General features: G+C 42.6%; 2 protein-coding genes across 3 annotated transcripts in view; one reads left to right on the top strand and one right to left on the bottom strand.

Moving 5' to 3' along the window:
* LOC110840431 (very long chain fatty acid elongase 7-like) overlaps positions 1-14,219 on the bottom strand; it is a 66,811-nt gene that overhangs the window by 32,688 nt on the left and 19,904 nt on the right. The gene's annotated exons all lie outside the window — the stretch shown is intronic.
* Positions 637-10,458, top strand: LOC110840433 (very long chain fatty acid elongase AAEL008004). Its single transcript, XM_022085474.2, has 8 exons — positions 637-745; positions 4,832-4,911; positions 5,372-5,562; positions 5,699-5,782; positions 6,653-6,709; positions 7,554-7,659; positions 8,096-8,232; positions 8,655-10,458. Exons 2-8 carry the CDS (start codon positions 4,851-4,853, stop codon positions 8,817-8,819), a joined length of 801 nt encoding a protein of 266 aa, XP_021941166.1. The 5' UTR covers positions 637-745; positions 4,832-4,850; the 3' UTR covers positions 8,820-10,458.

Below are 14,219 nucleotides of genomic sequence, written 5' to 3' on the forward strand. Positions count from 1 at the left end.
TGAGGCCAGCAGCTAGTACATGACCTGACAGATCATTTGTAATTATGTATCAGAATTTAACGACTGCATACAGCAATTCTAGAAGGCCCTTGTCTGTCGTAAGACGATCAATGTTATCAAAAGCCAAACTTCAACGATCAAATACGATTAACATTTGACAAAAGCTATACAAAATCAAAAATCGATTCTCGGCAGAAGCACCGTGCATTCTGACAGGTTATTTTCGTGGTTTTCCTCAGATCACTTATGCGAATGCCCGGGGGAGGGGGGTTCCACGACCGCCTTCTCCAAAAATACTTTTCAGTCCTCAAGTTCACAAACATTTCGCTTCGTGAGGCGCACAAGCAGTCTCTACAGTTGAAACGGAATCGTTGAAGGAAAATGCCGGACCCACAAGGAAACTTTCAGCGAAAATCGGTGATCGATCACAAATAGGAGAATCTGTTTAAGGAGGACGGACCAGAAGAAAATGGAGCGGACTCAGCATGACACAGAAGTAAAAAAAAAAAAGACTGTCACGAATTTCCCGCGTCATCCTTTCACAACGAGCATCAGAAATGCGTTGATGGGTACCAGGAAGACGGTCCAACAGCCGAGGGGAGTGGACGGGGCACTTGGAGGGGTGACATGAATAACTGACACTAATTCCGAGGTGGGAAACCATCGTTCTCCCTCGAAAGTGAGGCCTTTAGTCTCACAGTGACCGGTGCCGAGAGTGCAGGGACGAATCGCCGACCCGTTCCTGGTAAGTAAGGGCGAACTTACTCATGAGTCTGGTATATTTAACGATGACTTATCAAATACTTAGGTTATACAGCGAATGCTAAACTGTAAAGGACATGGAAACAGGTTGAGGGTGGCCAATCTGCAGACCCATTCCCAGCCCTCTCTTCAAGAGACTGAGGAAAACTATAAAAGATCTGTCATGTACTGGCTGTCAGACGTGTAATCTCTGAGTTACGTTCTTAGGTGAAACAGCGGCGTCTCGCAGGAGAATCGAGGAATAAACGCTCAGTACTGCAGGTAACAGGTGTGGGGTTTAATCGGCAAATTTATTCCCGTGTCAAGAAAATCAAATGGGTTTGAAATTGGTCTATGGGCTGTACGAGATCAGAGTTCCCTTATCGGGAGCGACAGAGATGTTTCCAGTGGCCGACCCAGATTTCTGTCCAGTGGGGAACAAGTTCTATCTCCCCGGGGCGAGAACCTAACGATTCAGCTACATTTAACGTCAAGGTTAAAAATTACTGGAGATAAAACTTCCTCTTCGTTCACGCGACGTCAAGCCGCGGTGCTTGATTAAGCACAGAAAACTTTATTTTTACCTGTATAACATAAAGTCCTTTCATTTAGCGGTCTCCACATCGATATGTAATAAAACGTTTTCCAAGTAGTATCAGATGAAGGTGAATAGTCCATTTATTATGTTTGGTGACCTGGGAAGGAAGCCGTCGTGGCCTACTTCAAGACACGATCCTGGCACTGACAATGCGTAACAAACCTCAGACCTATGGCTTGACAAGAACGTGGCTGAACATGTGTCGCGGTGAGTAGGAAGACGGCTGTCTTCTGGGTTGTTGCACCGTGTAGTCCGGTAGATTTCCACCAGACTACACGGCGCAACAACCCAGAAGACAGCAATTTTCAGACTCACCGCGGTGAAAACCTCAAATCCTACATACGACAAGTACCTGGTAGCTCGGGGCCTGTTTAAAGAAACATTCGGCCCGTGAGCTGGTTTCGAATTTGATACCCCTAGAACGATGGTCAGGCGCGTTGCAGTTCTGCAAGACGTTTTCCGGAGAATTTTTGTTGGATTGGAACGGGGTTTAACGAACAAGGTGAAAGCTGTTTGTGCCGTGTTTTCCAACATTCCTGGGGATTGGGGGTAGTTCCCCCGTTATTCAGCCTTGCAGTGAAAGTGCTTCAGGTCCCAGGAGCGCGACAGACCCAGACGTCTCGCCTTGTTTCTGCCGATTCCAAAAACCGACGAGCACCCGAGGAGGATTAACCAGTCACTAGGCGACGGGATGGACAACCGGGGTTCGATTCCCTACAGGGTAGTATTTCTCTCCTCGACACAAAGTGCAGTCCGGCTCTGTGACCCACCAGCCTCTTATCCCGGTGTTACTTCCTGGATGTCAACGCACCCGAGACGTAAAGCTGGTCACTTACCGTCATCTGGTACCGATATTAGAAATGAGTGGAACTGTCGGTCTGCATGGCGCGGCCTTCTGTTTAAATTTACCAAGTGCAAAGGTCAATTGACCAGGCGACAGAACAAGTGAACGGACTTTGTGCGACATAAACTCCGATCCAGATGGCAGTGCGGACTATTATAAATGGCACGAACGCTGTGGTTTAGGATTCAAATTCTGCTCGGGAATAATAAACTAAACAGGCAGTCAAATTAAATTATATATTTTATATCCCGTAAGACAGCATCAGAAACTGGGCACGTCTTTGTATTCTTTGAATAGATCAGAAGCGACGTGCATCACTTATAATTTTGCGTGAATGTACTGTACGCATTTACGCGAGCATGTATGTGACCTACATTTGGTCATAATATTTCGAAACTGCAATGAAACAGTTGCAAATTATAGTTTTTGCATATGTCATAAAACGTAAGATTCAGACGTCATAACACATCTCTCCTGGTTTAGTAATTCGATATCCCCCCCCTCTTCCTACGCGAAAATTCACATGCAAAACTGCCCCTTTGCCTCCAAACGTCCAGCGCCTGCTCAGATCGTGACAGAAAGAAACGCATTGGGTCACACTCGCCTGTTCAGTGTCCGGAGTCGAAGCCGCGTACGTCGAGGAACGTCCAGAGATTTCTTCCACCGCGAATGATTATGTTATCATACTCGATCTGTTCAACGAAGCTCGCCTACAAAATATCGTTACATTCAACAAATTCAGCGAGTGGAATTTTAAAATTTACTCGCATTTCGTATCACACGAGATATATTTCATTTCATGTTTCGACATGTAACTTCCTTTCTTCATGGAGAAGAGTCATACTTCAGAAGCTGACTGTCACGTAGTCAATAAATTTCCAGGATGTTTTAAAACCACGAATATTTATTACCACGTTCACAAAAGCCCGTAATCTGAGCCAGATTAAAGCAATTTACAACCTTAATTTTTTTTATATAAAATTCATTTTAATATTATCCTCTATTCCCACCTGTTTTATATATGAAAAACACCTACATTGCCTCTCTCCAATGGAGATCGTGCAATTACTCTTTAGCCACAGAACTATAAATACGTACATATATTTATTGTTGAAATGAAGTGAGATCGTCGAGCTTTGTGTGATAAAAAAATGTCCGTTCCGCAATGAATTCCATCCGTCACAGCTGCAGCGACAGAAAAGTTTGTCGCCGCAGGAGCTCGCCTGCTGGTGTGTAAGCAGGCAGCCCGTCCACCTACTTGCGAACAAATGAACTGAAAAACAGGAACGCATTTCAGAATTCAAACACGAGACGTACGCTAATGAGATTCACGATAAACTGGACAGTGGATAATTTCTAAAGCTAACGCCTATCATTTATGTAAAAATGGCGTTACATATATAATTACATGTAATAACAGAAAAACGAGAATCAAACATTTGAAAGCTGACAGGGAAAGAAAATATTTGGAAGTAAGAAGAATGAAACAAATTTGTAATTGGGGCTACAACACGATCAAAAAGTTCTTGTTCCAAACCTTGTACATAAATCGAGCAGGATAAGATCAGTGGGGCATGTAGCACGCACAGAAAACATGGGAATGCAATTACGACTTGAAATCAGAACCTAAGAGCCCACTCAGGATACATGGGCGTAGATGGGAGGATAATATTAAAAATTACCCTAAAGAAATAAGGCATTTAGGTTTGGACTAGATTCACGTGGTCCTGGACAGAGTCCACGCGCGGTTTATTTTAACACGGTAATGAACCTTCCGTCTCCATGAAAGGCGGGGAATTTCTTTTCCAAGTTTGTCTGTGTCTGGGTCGGAGAGTGGGTAATTTATGAATGCGCTCTGGATTAATTTGTACACAAAATGTATTACTGGGCCTCAAATCGCATTCGTCGACCGAATATATTTTTTACCAACAAATACTGCAGCTTTCATTAGAAATAAAATTGATTTAAAAAAATAAAAACCAAATTTAAAAAAAAATCGACGCGCATGACATGCGTTCTCTTAAGAATTGTCTGCTTCCAAGATAAACACCCCCCAAAAAATAAAGTTAAAGCTGACTGCAAATATCTTCTTGGCGTAACAGGTTCTCGGCAGACCGCAAATTCGCCACAAAATTGCAACTTCGAGCTGTAGCGTGTGTGCCAATTTCTGAACAAAAAAAAGTAAGCCCTGATGCCGAGCCCTAAATTTGACAACAAAACGGTTTCTCGCTGCTTGCAGCAGCTAGCCACTCGTTCGCCTCATTGTGGTATCGCCAACTCCGCTATGTGACCGGCACAAAACTCTACTTACTTTACATTAAATCACCTTCCTACGCGTTCCGTCGTCGGTCCAGTTGCTTCTTTAACATTTCACCTTGAAACATTTTACTTAATATTTCCCGTCCAAACATGAAAAACAGTGACATAGATTTTGTGTCACGTTCAGATAGTGTTACGATGCAGGGCCAATGCAGATCAATTTCTGTCGAAAGTGTTTATAAAAAAACTCGTCCATCCTCGAGACATTATCGAAATATCTCAACATTAAATATCCGGGGCTGAAGTAGGCAGCAGCATATGCACTGAATGCAAGAAAGGCACAAAGTTCATTATTTCCTCCGTTTGTAATACCAGTCCTCTTCTTCCAGACGATCGAAGGTATCCGCCATGGCGGGATTAATGCATCTGGTGGTCCACAACTACAATGAGCTTCTGGAATCCAAGAAAGGTAAGCCAACAGTCACATGTATTGTTTCGTACCAATGGAGCGACTAAAGAAAACAACGAACTTGCAATCGGTTCTTAACCGTATGAAGTAGAAACTCGTCTAAATAGTTTTTTATAAGAATTCAGTCCGTACCGCGAAGAAAACACCACACTTGACCATTACGAAGATCAACTGGTTAACGCTGTTTAAGGAAATAATCGCTGTTTGCACCTAACTAACTCCCTGGTAGGAGAACCCGCAGGTCCAACACCGGACACGATCCGGAACCAACTCCATTCATTTGCCATCCTCACAGCCCACATCCCTAAGATTCATCGTACGAACAGACACAAATACAAACCGGAGATTCACTGACTGTCAAAGCATGTGGTACATATATTTACCACTAGGCGTTGCGACTGAGTCATCCCTGTTGCAACATGAATTCTCAGCATGGTGTCCTCCTCTTGTTGTGTTTCAGACCCCATGGTGGACTCATGGTTCCTCATGAGCAGTCCCATGCCAGTTCTCTCCATCCTCAGCTTTTATCTGTACTTCGTTTTGAAGCTAGGACCTCAGTTGATGGCCACGCGGAAGGCGTTCAACCTGCAAGGCATCCTGGTCGCGTACAATTTCTATCAAGTCTTGTTCAGTCTGTGGCTCTGCACAATGGTAAGTTAATTATCACAAGCGGCTGGGACCGAAAGGTCAAATTTTGTCGAGGCCGTGCCCTTACTGACCTGCACCTAATGTCCCATACGTCTGCGCTCGCTGTCGTCACTTGTTATATGTACTTTTCTTGTTCCAGCCTTTCAGAGTCGGTGCGCTGGGCTACATATTTAAACATGGCTGCCAGCCAGCAGATCAAGCCAGAAATCCATTCTCAATTGCGGTAAGTAAACCTATAATTAATCATCAGTCATTGCAATGCACCGATCACACGCCTCAAACTGTCATCGGCGATTCTCCTGCTGTAGCCGTCACTCCGAGCCCTCCACAAACGTCGTCTTATGAAGGCCGAAACGGCGTGACATTGCATCTCTCTGTCTCTCGATCAGTTCACAAGTGCAGTGGCACAAACGTTGCCCTGACGACTGAACCATGACATCTACAGGAGAAGAAATAAAATTAACTTGACACAAAAGGAGGTTACTGAAAAAAAGTTTTTTGATTTGACTCATTCGAAGTGATTTAACAACCGCGAAGTAACCGGTGTAGTTGAGTCGACCATAAACAAAACCTGGAGTCGGTAAACTCCTTGCATCCTGTAACTTGAAACGTGTCTCTCGACGCAACACGCAGAGCACAGGCGTCGTAAGGGAAGCATACACACAACGGCGCTCTGAAGCGTAAAACAAGGAATCATCAGTTTCTTTAACACTTAACGCTGCAGAAACAGCTAGCAATTCGAGAACGAGGTAACACGTTGCACTCGCGGCTTTCCCGTGGGTTTCCTCAGTCTCTGCAGCATCCTGTCGATTCATTAATCTTACTCAGTGTTACAGAACTCGTGCAGTAGGTATAACGTCGAAAAATAAACAATCATACAGAGCAGACGCACGGTGTGTCACTAAAATACGTCCAGGTTTGTAGGCATTTTTCATAAAACGTGACTGCGGTCCAACACAAAAGTCGTTTGGTATGTACCGCTCGAAATACTCCGCCATCTTTGTAGCTGTCAGTAGTGCATGCAACACGCCTGTCCAATCTTTCCAAATCCCAAGTTCCGCTTTGAATTACGTCATCACTTTTATTGTTTCAGGTGTCAAATGGAGCGTGGTGGTACTTCTTTTCGAAAATAGTTGAACTTCTAGACACGGTAAGTCTGAAGCGCGGCGGCTTACTTTTTCTCAACCCACGCCAAGGCTGTGACATTAACCAGGACCTTTAGCGATTTCCGTCCACACACGTATTCTTGCTTCAGTGTTCCAGTCTTTGGCAGATAACATCAAGAAATTCTCGATGCATCCCCTGACACCAACCATTTCAGAAATTTGTCTCGGGCCATTTACCCAATTTCACCTGACATTGATAGTCATAATAATTCAAATAATTTAATTTATCAAAACTGGACACCCCTATATATCCCATTGAAACTGGACACCCCTATATATCCCATTGAAACTGGACACCCCTATATATCCAATTGAAACTGGACACCCCTATATATCCCATTGAAACTGGACACCCCTAAATATCCCATTGAAACTGGACACCCCTATATATCCCATTGAAACTGGACACCCCTATATATCCCATTGAAACTGGACACCCCTAAATATCCCATTGAAACTGGACACCCCTATATATCCCATTAAAACTGGACACCCCTATATATCCAATTGAAACTGGACACCCCTATATATCCAATTGAAACTGGACACCCCTATATATCCCATTGAAACTGGACACCCCTATACAATTGAAACTGGACACCCCTGTATATCCAATTGAAACTGGACACCCCTATATATCCCATTGAAACTGGACACCCCTAAAAACCCCACTAAAAGTGGACACCCCTATATATCCCATTGAAACTGGACACCCCTATAAACCCCACTAAAAGTGAACAATCCTTAACATCCAACAAAAACTGCACGAGCTATTTTCACCTTTTCTTGCGATGTACGAAGCGAAGTTGATGTTTTGCATTTCTGCAGGTTTTCTTCGTTCTGAGGAAGAAGCAGAACCAGGTCACCTTTCTCCACGTGTATCACCACACAATCACTGCTCTGTTCTCGTGGGGTTACCTCAAGTTCCTGCCAGGTAACCACTTTCTGCATTCTTCGGCGTCCTCTAAGCGCCCGTGTCATTTTTCCCAGACCCAGATTAATTTTAAAGTACAGTGGTAATTATATGTACCACCACAAATTACAAAATCGTTAGAAAACATAAGTAGGGCATCCCAAAATTTGCTTAATGGAGGTAAGTAACATGACCTTCTCGCTCGAGATTGGAATCGGGGACCACGAACCGTTCGATTGAGACACAGCAGTTTCCGATGCTCTCAAAAGAAATCTCGTTCCTCCGTGAACCATCAGGCTATTTCACTATTTGTACCACGCGAAAGAATTTACATATCCGAAACTTGTAATGTTCCCAGCTCAGACAAATTCTTCGGTCAATCGCCCTTAAAAAACGTGTAAGATGCGTGCCATACGGAAGACCATAGACCTGATGATACGTTTTTCCCCGTTTCCAGGTGAGCAGGGAGTGGTGATCGGCTGCCTCAACTCCGTTGTTCACGTCATCATGTATTTCTACTACATGGTAGCAGCGATGGGGCCTAAGTACCAGAAATACATTTGGTGGAAAAAGTACATGACATGGATACAACTGGTAAGTCGCCCTTCCCTGTGACACACGCCACTTCAGTAGTTCATCACACTTATCACAAAATCTCCAGCTGTTAGATTCCCACGTGTTTTCCATCATCACCTTGGTCACCAAAATAGCTCTGTAACACGCTTACCAACGAGATACACGTGTCAGCTGTTCCAATATTTAATATTCAAGAAATAATTACTTCATGCAGACATATATAAAAAAAAACAACAGCCTAAGATTATGATTCATCAAGTTTTTTCACTAGGCAATAAATTTGCAGTCTTTCCAAAGAAAACCGCGATCAATATATTTAAGTGAAGGTTTACCAACGAGGAAGTATACAGTCGCGAATATCCAGTTTATTAATTGATTTGTCCCTACATCCACGGACATTATGTCCGCGTAATTAATGACTCAAGGCGATATGTTCGCAGGTGCAGTTCTGCGTAATGCTCGCGTACCTGCTCTGTCTCCTGGCCTACGACTGCAAGCTATCCAAGGCACTGACGTTTTTCTTCATCAGCAATGTCGCCATATTCCTCTACCTCTTCTCAGACTTTTACCGGAAGGCTTACAAGAAGAAGGAAAAGATAGGATGAACATATGACGCTCGCAGGCAAAATCAGCTCGACTTTTGATAAACAAAACACGAGGTCAGGGGTCGGCCAGAGTTGCATACGAGTTCGTGAAAGCCTGCAAATAATTTCCCAAGATAGAGCGGTGTAATTTTTTATTTCTGTCATTAACATTCGCCATTTTCATGCGGGCTGAAAGGCGTCTCGTTCTGCAGACAGTTTCCTAAAAGACTATGACACGTCCTGTAATCTTAAGGGCTGCCACTGGCGTTTAGAGACGAACATGCTGACTTCTACCATGAAGATGGAGGAGATATGTTCTTCTGAAACGTTAGTGACGACCTACAAGTCTACATAACCCAGAGAGACAAACGTACGATCCACATTTCCACCGAAGTGGTAACTTCTGAATTCAAACGTTACCCCTACTGTAGGGACCAAACGCAGATCAGCGCCGTCCTCTATTAGGCTGCTGGAACAACAAACACTCTTCCAGCCGAAGATCCCGTTATTCATCAAAATTTATTTAAAATAAACTGTACTAAGTAACTGCTTATTTCTCACGTCAGCGTTCTAATATTTAACGGCGTGGTGCCGCATAATGATCTCTTCATGCATTAATGGTTGCTAAGCAACAAAACATGTAAAAGCATACAGATCACTTTTACACCATAAATTCGGTTATGGCCACGTAAGAAATCAGACGCGGAAAACTAAGATAAATTGAATAAGGGGTTTTGTATGCTGAATTACACAACGTATAATTTAAACACGAGGGATGCAGATACTTCAATTAGGAGAACAAGCTCCACACTATCCTAGGTCCACTGTCGTTGGTCAAATACGATACTGGGAGTCAAAAACATATTAAGCACAAGGCTGAGGGAGTCCTTACGCAAATGAGCAACACTTACTTTACCACTGAGGCACACAAATGCAAATAAAATTCCTTGCAACGGAAAATGCCTGTGATTTGAATGCAAGCAGGTTCAATTACAACCACCACGGCAAAGACCGAACGACATTCCACAGAATCATTAAATTATTGGCCCTACCGTGACTCGAAACGTCGGCGAATAGATCGATTTGAAAGGCGAACGGTCGATATATTCACGACCTGAAGACGCTCCAGCTTCCCAGGTCGTAGTGCGTCTAAAGTTCAATACAGAATTTTAACTGGCCAGGAACATCCTTAAAACTTACGAAACACAGATTAAGATACACACGACACTTGAACTCACTGTAAATAACATTTCTTCCCCCAAAATTACATACTTCTGAACTAAAACTGCAGCGGACTATGGACTAAAACGTTTACGACGAGCAGTTAGCACGATTATCACGAATAAGACCTCTACATTCGTTTATCACAAGCCGAGCCCTTGCAAGAAAATAAGTAGACCTCTATTTATTCACCAAGTACCTTCCGGTTACCAAATAATGTGCCTAGAACGAGCAAATGCTGTTCAGACCAGTCGTCTCAGAGCAGACGACGAGAGGAAATACGAATTCAGCAGTACTTCGCTAATTGTCACAACCTCGTGAAGGAAAGACTAAATAGAACGCCTCTTACTGTGTCTCTAGACAATTTAGAAATCTTTAGAACCTCTAGAAAGTTACCTGCGGCGCAGTGAATTATATTAAATGTTTTGAGCTTTGTGTACCCGCGACAGACATGTTGATTTTCCCCTCCAGCACCGAGCCATCGTACATCAATACGCAACGTGAAGAAACTTCATGGACCAGAAGAAGCTGACAGAACAGTCAGATAGTCACAAAATCCCCCTCCCCCCTCCACCAGATTAATTTGGGGATCCCGAAGGTTCATTGCCGCCACTGACTCCAATTACCAACCATACTCATACAGTCCACAACTTCCCACCATGTATCCCAAAGATCCATTTTAATATTATCACCATGTCTATGACTATGCATTCTTAGTGGCGTCTTCCTTTCAGGCTTCCCAAAAACGAATTTGTTGCTTTACTCACCGAAAAGAACGCAGTGTCACAGCCGGCCTCTTCCGAACACATTGCACCCATGACCTTGCATGTTGATGTGCTAATAATGAACTGTATTACCAATAATTTATTTCATCAAATAAAATTATTTGTCTTTTAGATAAAGCTTTCTCAAAAGCTTCCTGATTCCTCCACCAATCATAAACACGTAAGTCCCTGAATTTATGCTTCGTATCATTTCTTCAATATTTGCCTGATCAAAAGTGACATGTTGTGAAAGATGTGGTTTTCACGGCGGTAATAATGATGATGATGATGATGATGTCCTGGGTGTAGGCGCCGTTTAGACTCGTCAGTAGGAACCAACGTTCAGAAAAAAATACTATCTCCATCTTCAGACCTGAAGTCAGAAGTCACCACTGAAGATGGAGACACTATGTTTCTCCTAAATTTGTTCATCAACTCACGAGTCTACACCACGCAGAAACCCATAACATCATCATCATCATCATCATCATGATGTTATTTTCAGTCTGAATATTCCTCACCGTCACAGCGGATCGTGGCATTCAGTCCTGTGTCATTTTAAATCGAGTTCACATATGCAACCGCCCTTCCGCTGACAGTTTTTCTTCTCACTCTGGTTGCCACGGGGTCAAACCCAGTAGCGTGCCCGGTTTGGTTGCGGTTACAGCTTGATATAACTTCGGATAATGCGGAAGGATATAAGGAATAATAATTGGTGTAGGGTTTGTAGGCGAGCAAGATTGTCCGACTCTCAGGGATTATACGGGGACTGTGATAGTTGGAGCGGCCGTGCGCCAAGGACGTGAAATCTGTGGGAATGATCAAATGCAGACCACACCGAAGTCACCTTGGAAATATTCCACCTTTTAATTCCTTTCAATAATTTATGCTGATTTTTGGGCAGCGCGATGATTCGGCTGTTGTATTTGTACTTGTAATTTGATGAATCGAGGAGAAACTGTCTGCTTGCCTTGAAGAACCGAACTTTTTGAGAGCCAGCCCCAACGCAACCTCGCTTTTTATATTCCCGCAACGTAACTGTTCTTGAATTTTGAATTGAATATGACAATCCGATTCGTCCCCCAAAAAGTCACTTATGACGTCGGAAATGTGCCGAACAGCCACATTCAAATTTCATTGGTCCGAGTCGTAGTGGAGCAGCGGTCATCTGGCAATCGTCACTTCACACCTACTAGGGCGCCCCAAACCAACGGTCACTAAACCGAATGTCGGGGGAAGAGACTTTCACACGCCAGGATGGCGCCACTCTCTTTCCCAATGTGATACATTGGACAAAGCCAAAACTTAATAAAATCACCCAAATTTTGATGAAGTGAGGTGTACCAAGTATCATCTAATCACACCTCCTTCGTTGTATAAACCAGATTAGTATGCCAAAGCCTGGTTTACCCCTCATCTCAAGTTTCAGCCCGTCCGGGAATTGAACCACGGACCTGGACTGGCACACATATTCTATTCTGAAATGATTCATTTTAATATTATCATCCCATATAATTCTTAACCTAACAAATGCCATTTTCACAAACCAAGCCCGCAGACATTTCTTGTGCCCCACCCATATTAATACATCCGAAATCATCCGTATTTACATACACACAGATTTTATCCACTTTGGATTTATTCCATATAACCCCGATGTTTCGTAATGTCGCCATGTTTATAACTGTTCACTTTACAGGAAATGCATATATATCGTATATCTGTTACCACGCATCATTTGAAAATCCTATATTAAGTAATGCTAGTGTCACTCACCACACAACATGATGACCTCATCAATGTACATCCACTTCTCTAATTTCAGGCTGTCATCTACGTTTTTAGCTGACATGACCCATATATCACGTTCACGGTTTTCCCAGAATAGGGGATCTAAATATTTAAGCATTCAGTCCGTACCGCGAAGAAAACACAACGCTTCACCATTACAAAGATCAACTGGTTAACGCTGTTTAAGGAAATAATCGCTGTTTATAATGAGAATCATAGTTCGTCTAAATTACATTTAAGCATTCAGCCCGTACCGCGAAGAAAACACAACGCTTCACCATTACAAAGATCAACTGGTTAACGCTGTTTAAGGAAATAATCGCTGCTTACAGTGAGAATCATAGTTCGTCTAAATTACATTTAAGCATTCAGCCCGTACCGCGAAGAAAACACAACGCTTCACCATTACAAAGAACATCTTCTTAACGCTGTTTAAGAAAATAATCGCTGTTTACAGTGAGAATCACACGAAAAACACACATATAAAAATGAAGAGTTACAAACTCCTGAAGTAGCTGGTACACATAGTTACCTCTGAGATTTTAAAGAATTAAGGCATACGAGCCCTGACAGAGCCGGATGTCATAAAACTGTCTTCATCAGTGCAACATGTAATCATGATGTAATAACCAAGATTAATTCGCTTCCGTTTCTAAGAACTAATGTCCGAACGCCTGTAAACAGCGCAGAATTCAGCAGCGGCAAAGAATTATATTATTATTATTAAGTGTTCTGTCTTACGACAGGTCCATTGCTCTGCCCAAAAAGAGCTCTCCAGTTGTCCCTATTCTCGGCTTCTCGCTTTAATTCCTGGAACGTCATCTTCTTTCCTTGTTTCAGATCGTCAATTAGCTGTATCAATCTTCTTCCCAGTCCTCGCTTTCCTTCAACCTGGCCTTCGATGATATCACTCAGTAACCCATTCCTTCTCATAATATGTCCCAGCCAGTTGTTAGCTTTCCTTCGTGTAATCGCCTGCAGAATGCTTCTTTGCTCGTTGACTCTCCTCAATACTTCTTCGTTGGTCACTCGATCCGTCCACCTGATCTTCTCTATTCTTCTCCAACACCACATTTCGAAACTCTCCAGGTATTTCTGTTCCTTATCAAAAAAAAAAAAATTAAAAAATAAGCCAAACTCTTTTGCACAAAGGTTGATGACGGAGCTCAGTGAGCAACTACTTCGCCATCTCCAAAAAGTCACTACATTCCTCTACTCATACGGCAGTGGGAAATTGAAATACACTCCATTTGTGCTACTGAAATTACATAATCCAATAATAAAATAATAAGAACCTATAAAAGACGCTATCCTTGGCGAAGAATTATTAAGCGACATTCTGCAACATATTTCAAAGTCAACTAGAAATTAAAACACCAAGGCCGATAAGAATATCATGCGTTAACAGACGAATAAATTTAATGCCTCACTTGGCTATTTTGGGATCCGTCACATTGGTATTCCAAATTTCAATTCAATTCAATTAATATATTTACGTGTCTGCCAACAGCAAGAAGCCGATAACAGGCAAACACTGATAAATATACAATAATAATGAGATAATAAAGAAAAATATTACAAAAAGATATTAATTAAACTTATACATGTACACTATTAAATATAACAGCCAAATTCAGGGAAGCCA

This window comes from Zootermopsis nevadensis, unplaced genomic scaffold, assembly GCF_977971745.1.
Source record: "Zootermopsis nevadensis isolate Lab colony 2312 unplaced genomic scaffold, Znev_1.0 Znev_ptg000032l, whole genome shotgun sequence".
In the NCBI taxonomy this organism is placed as follows: domain Eukaryota; kingdom Metazoa; phylum Arthropoda; class Insecta; order Blattodea; family Termopsidae; genus Zootermopsis; species Zootermopsis nevadensis.

What these genes read in the sequence shown, in the direction of transcription:
- LOC110840433 (XM_022085474.2), top strand. Translation starts at nt 4,851, where the DNA reads ATGGCGGGATTAATGCATCTGGTGGTCCACAACTACAATGAGCTTCTG. An exon ending in GTCTGTGGCTCTGCACAATG is followed by an intron (nt 5,563 to 5,698) that starts GTAAGTTAATTA and finishes TTCTTGTTCCAG; the next exon opens with CCTTTCAGAGTCGGTGCGCT. An exon ending in ACATGACATGGATACAACTG is followed by an intron (nt 8,233 to 8,654) that starts GTAAGTCGCCCT and finishes ATATGTTCGCAG; the next exon opens with GTGCAGTTCTGCGTAATGCT.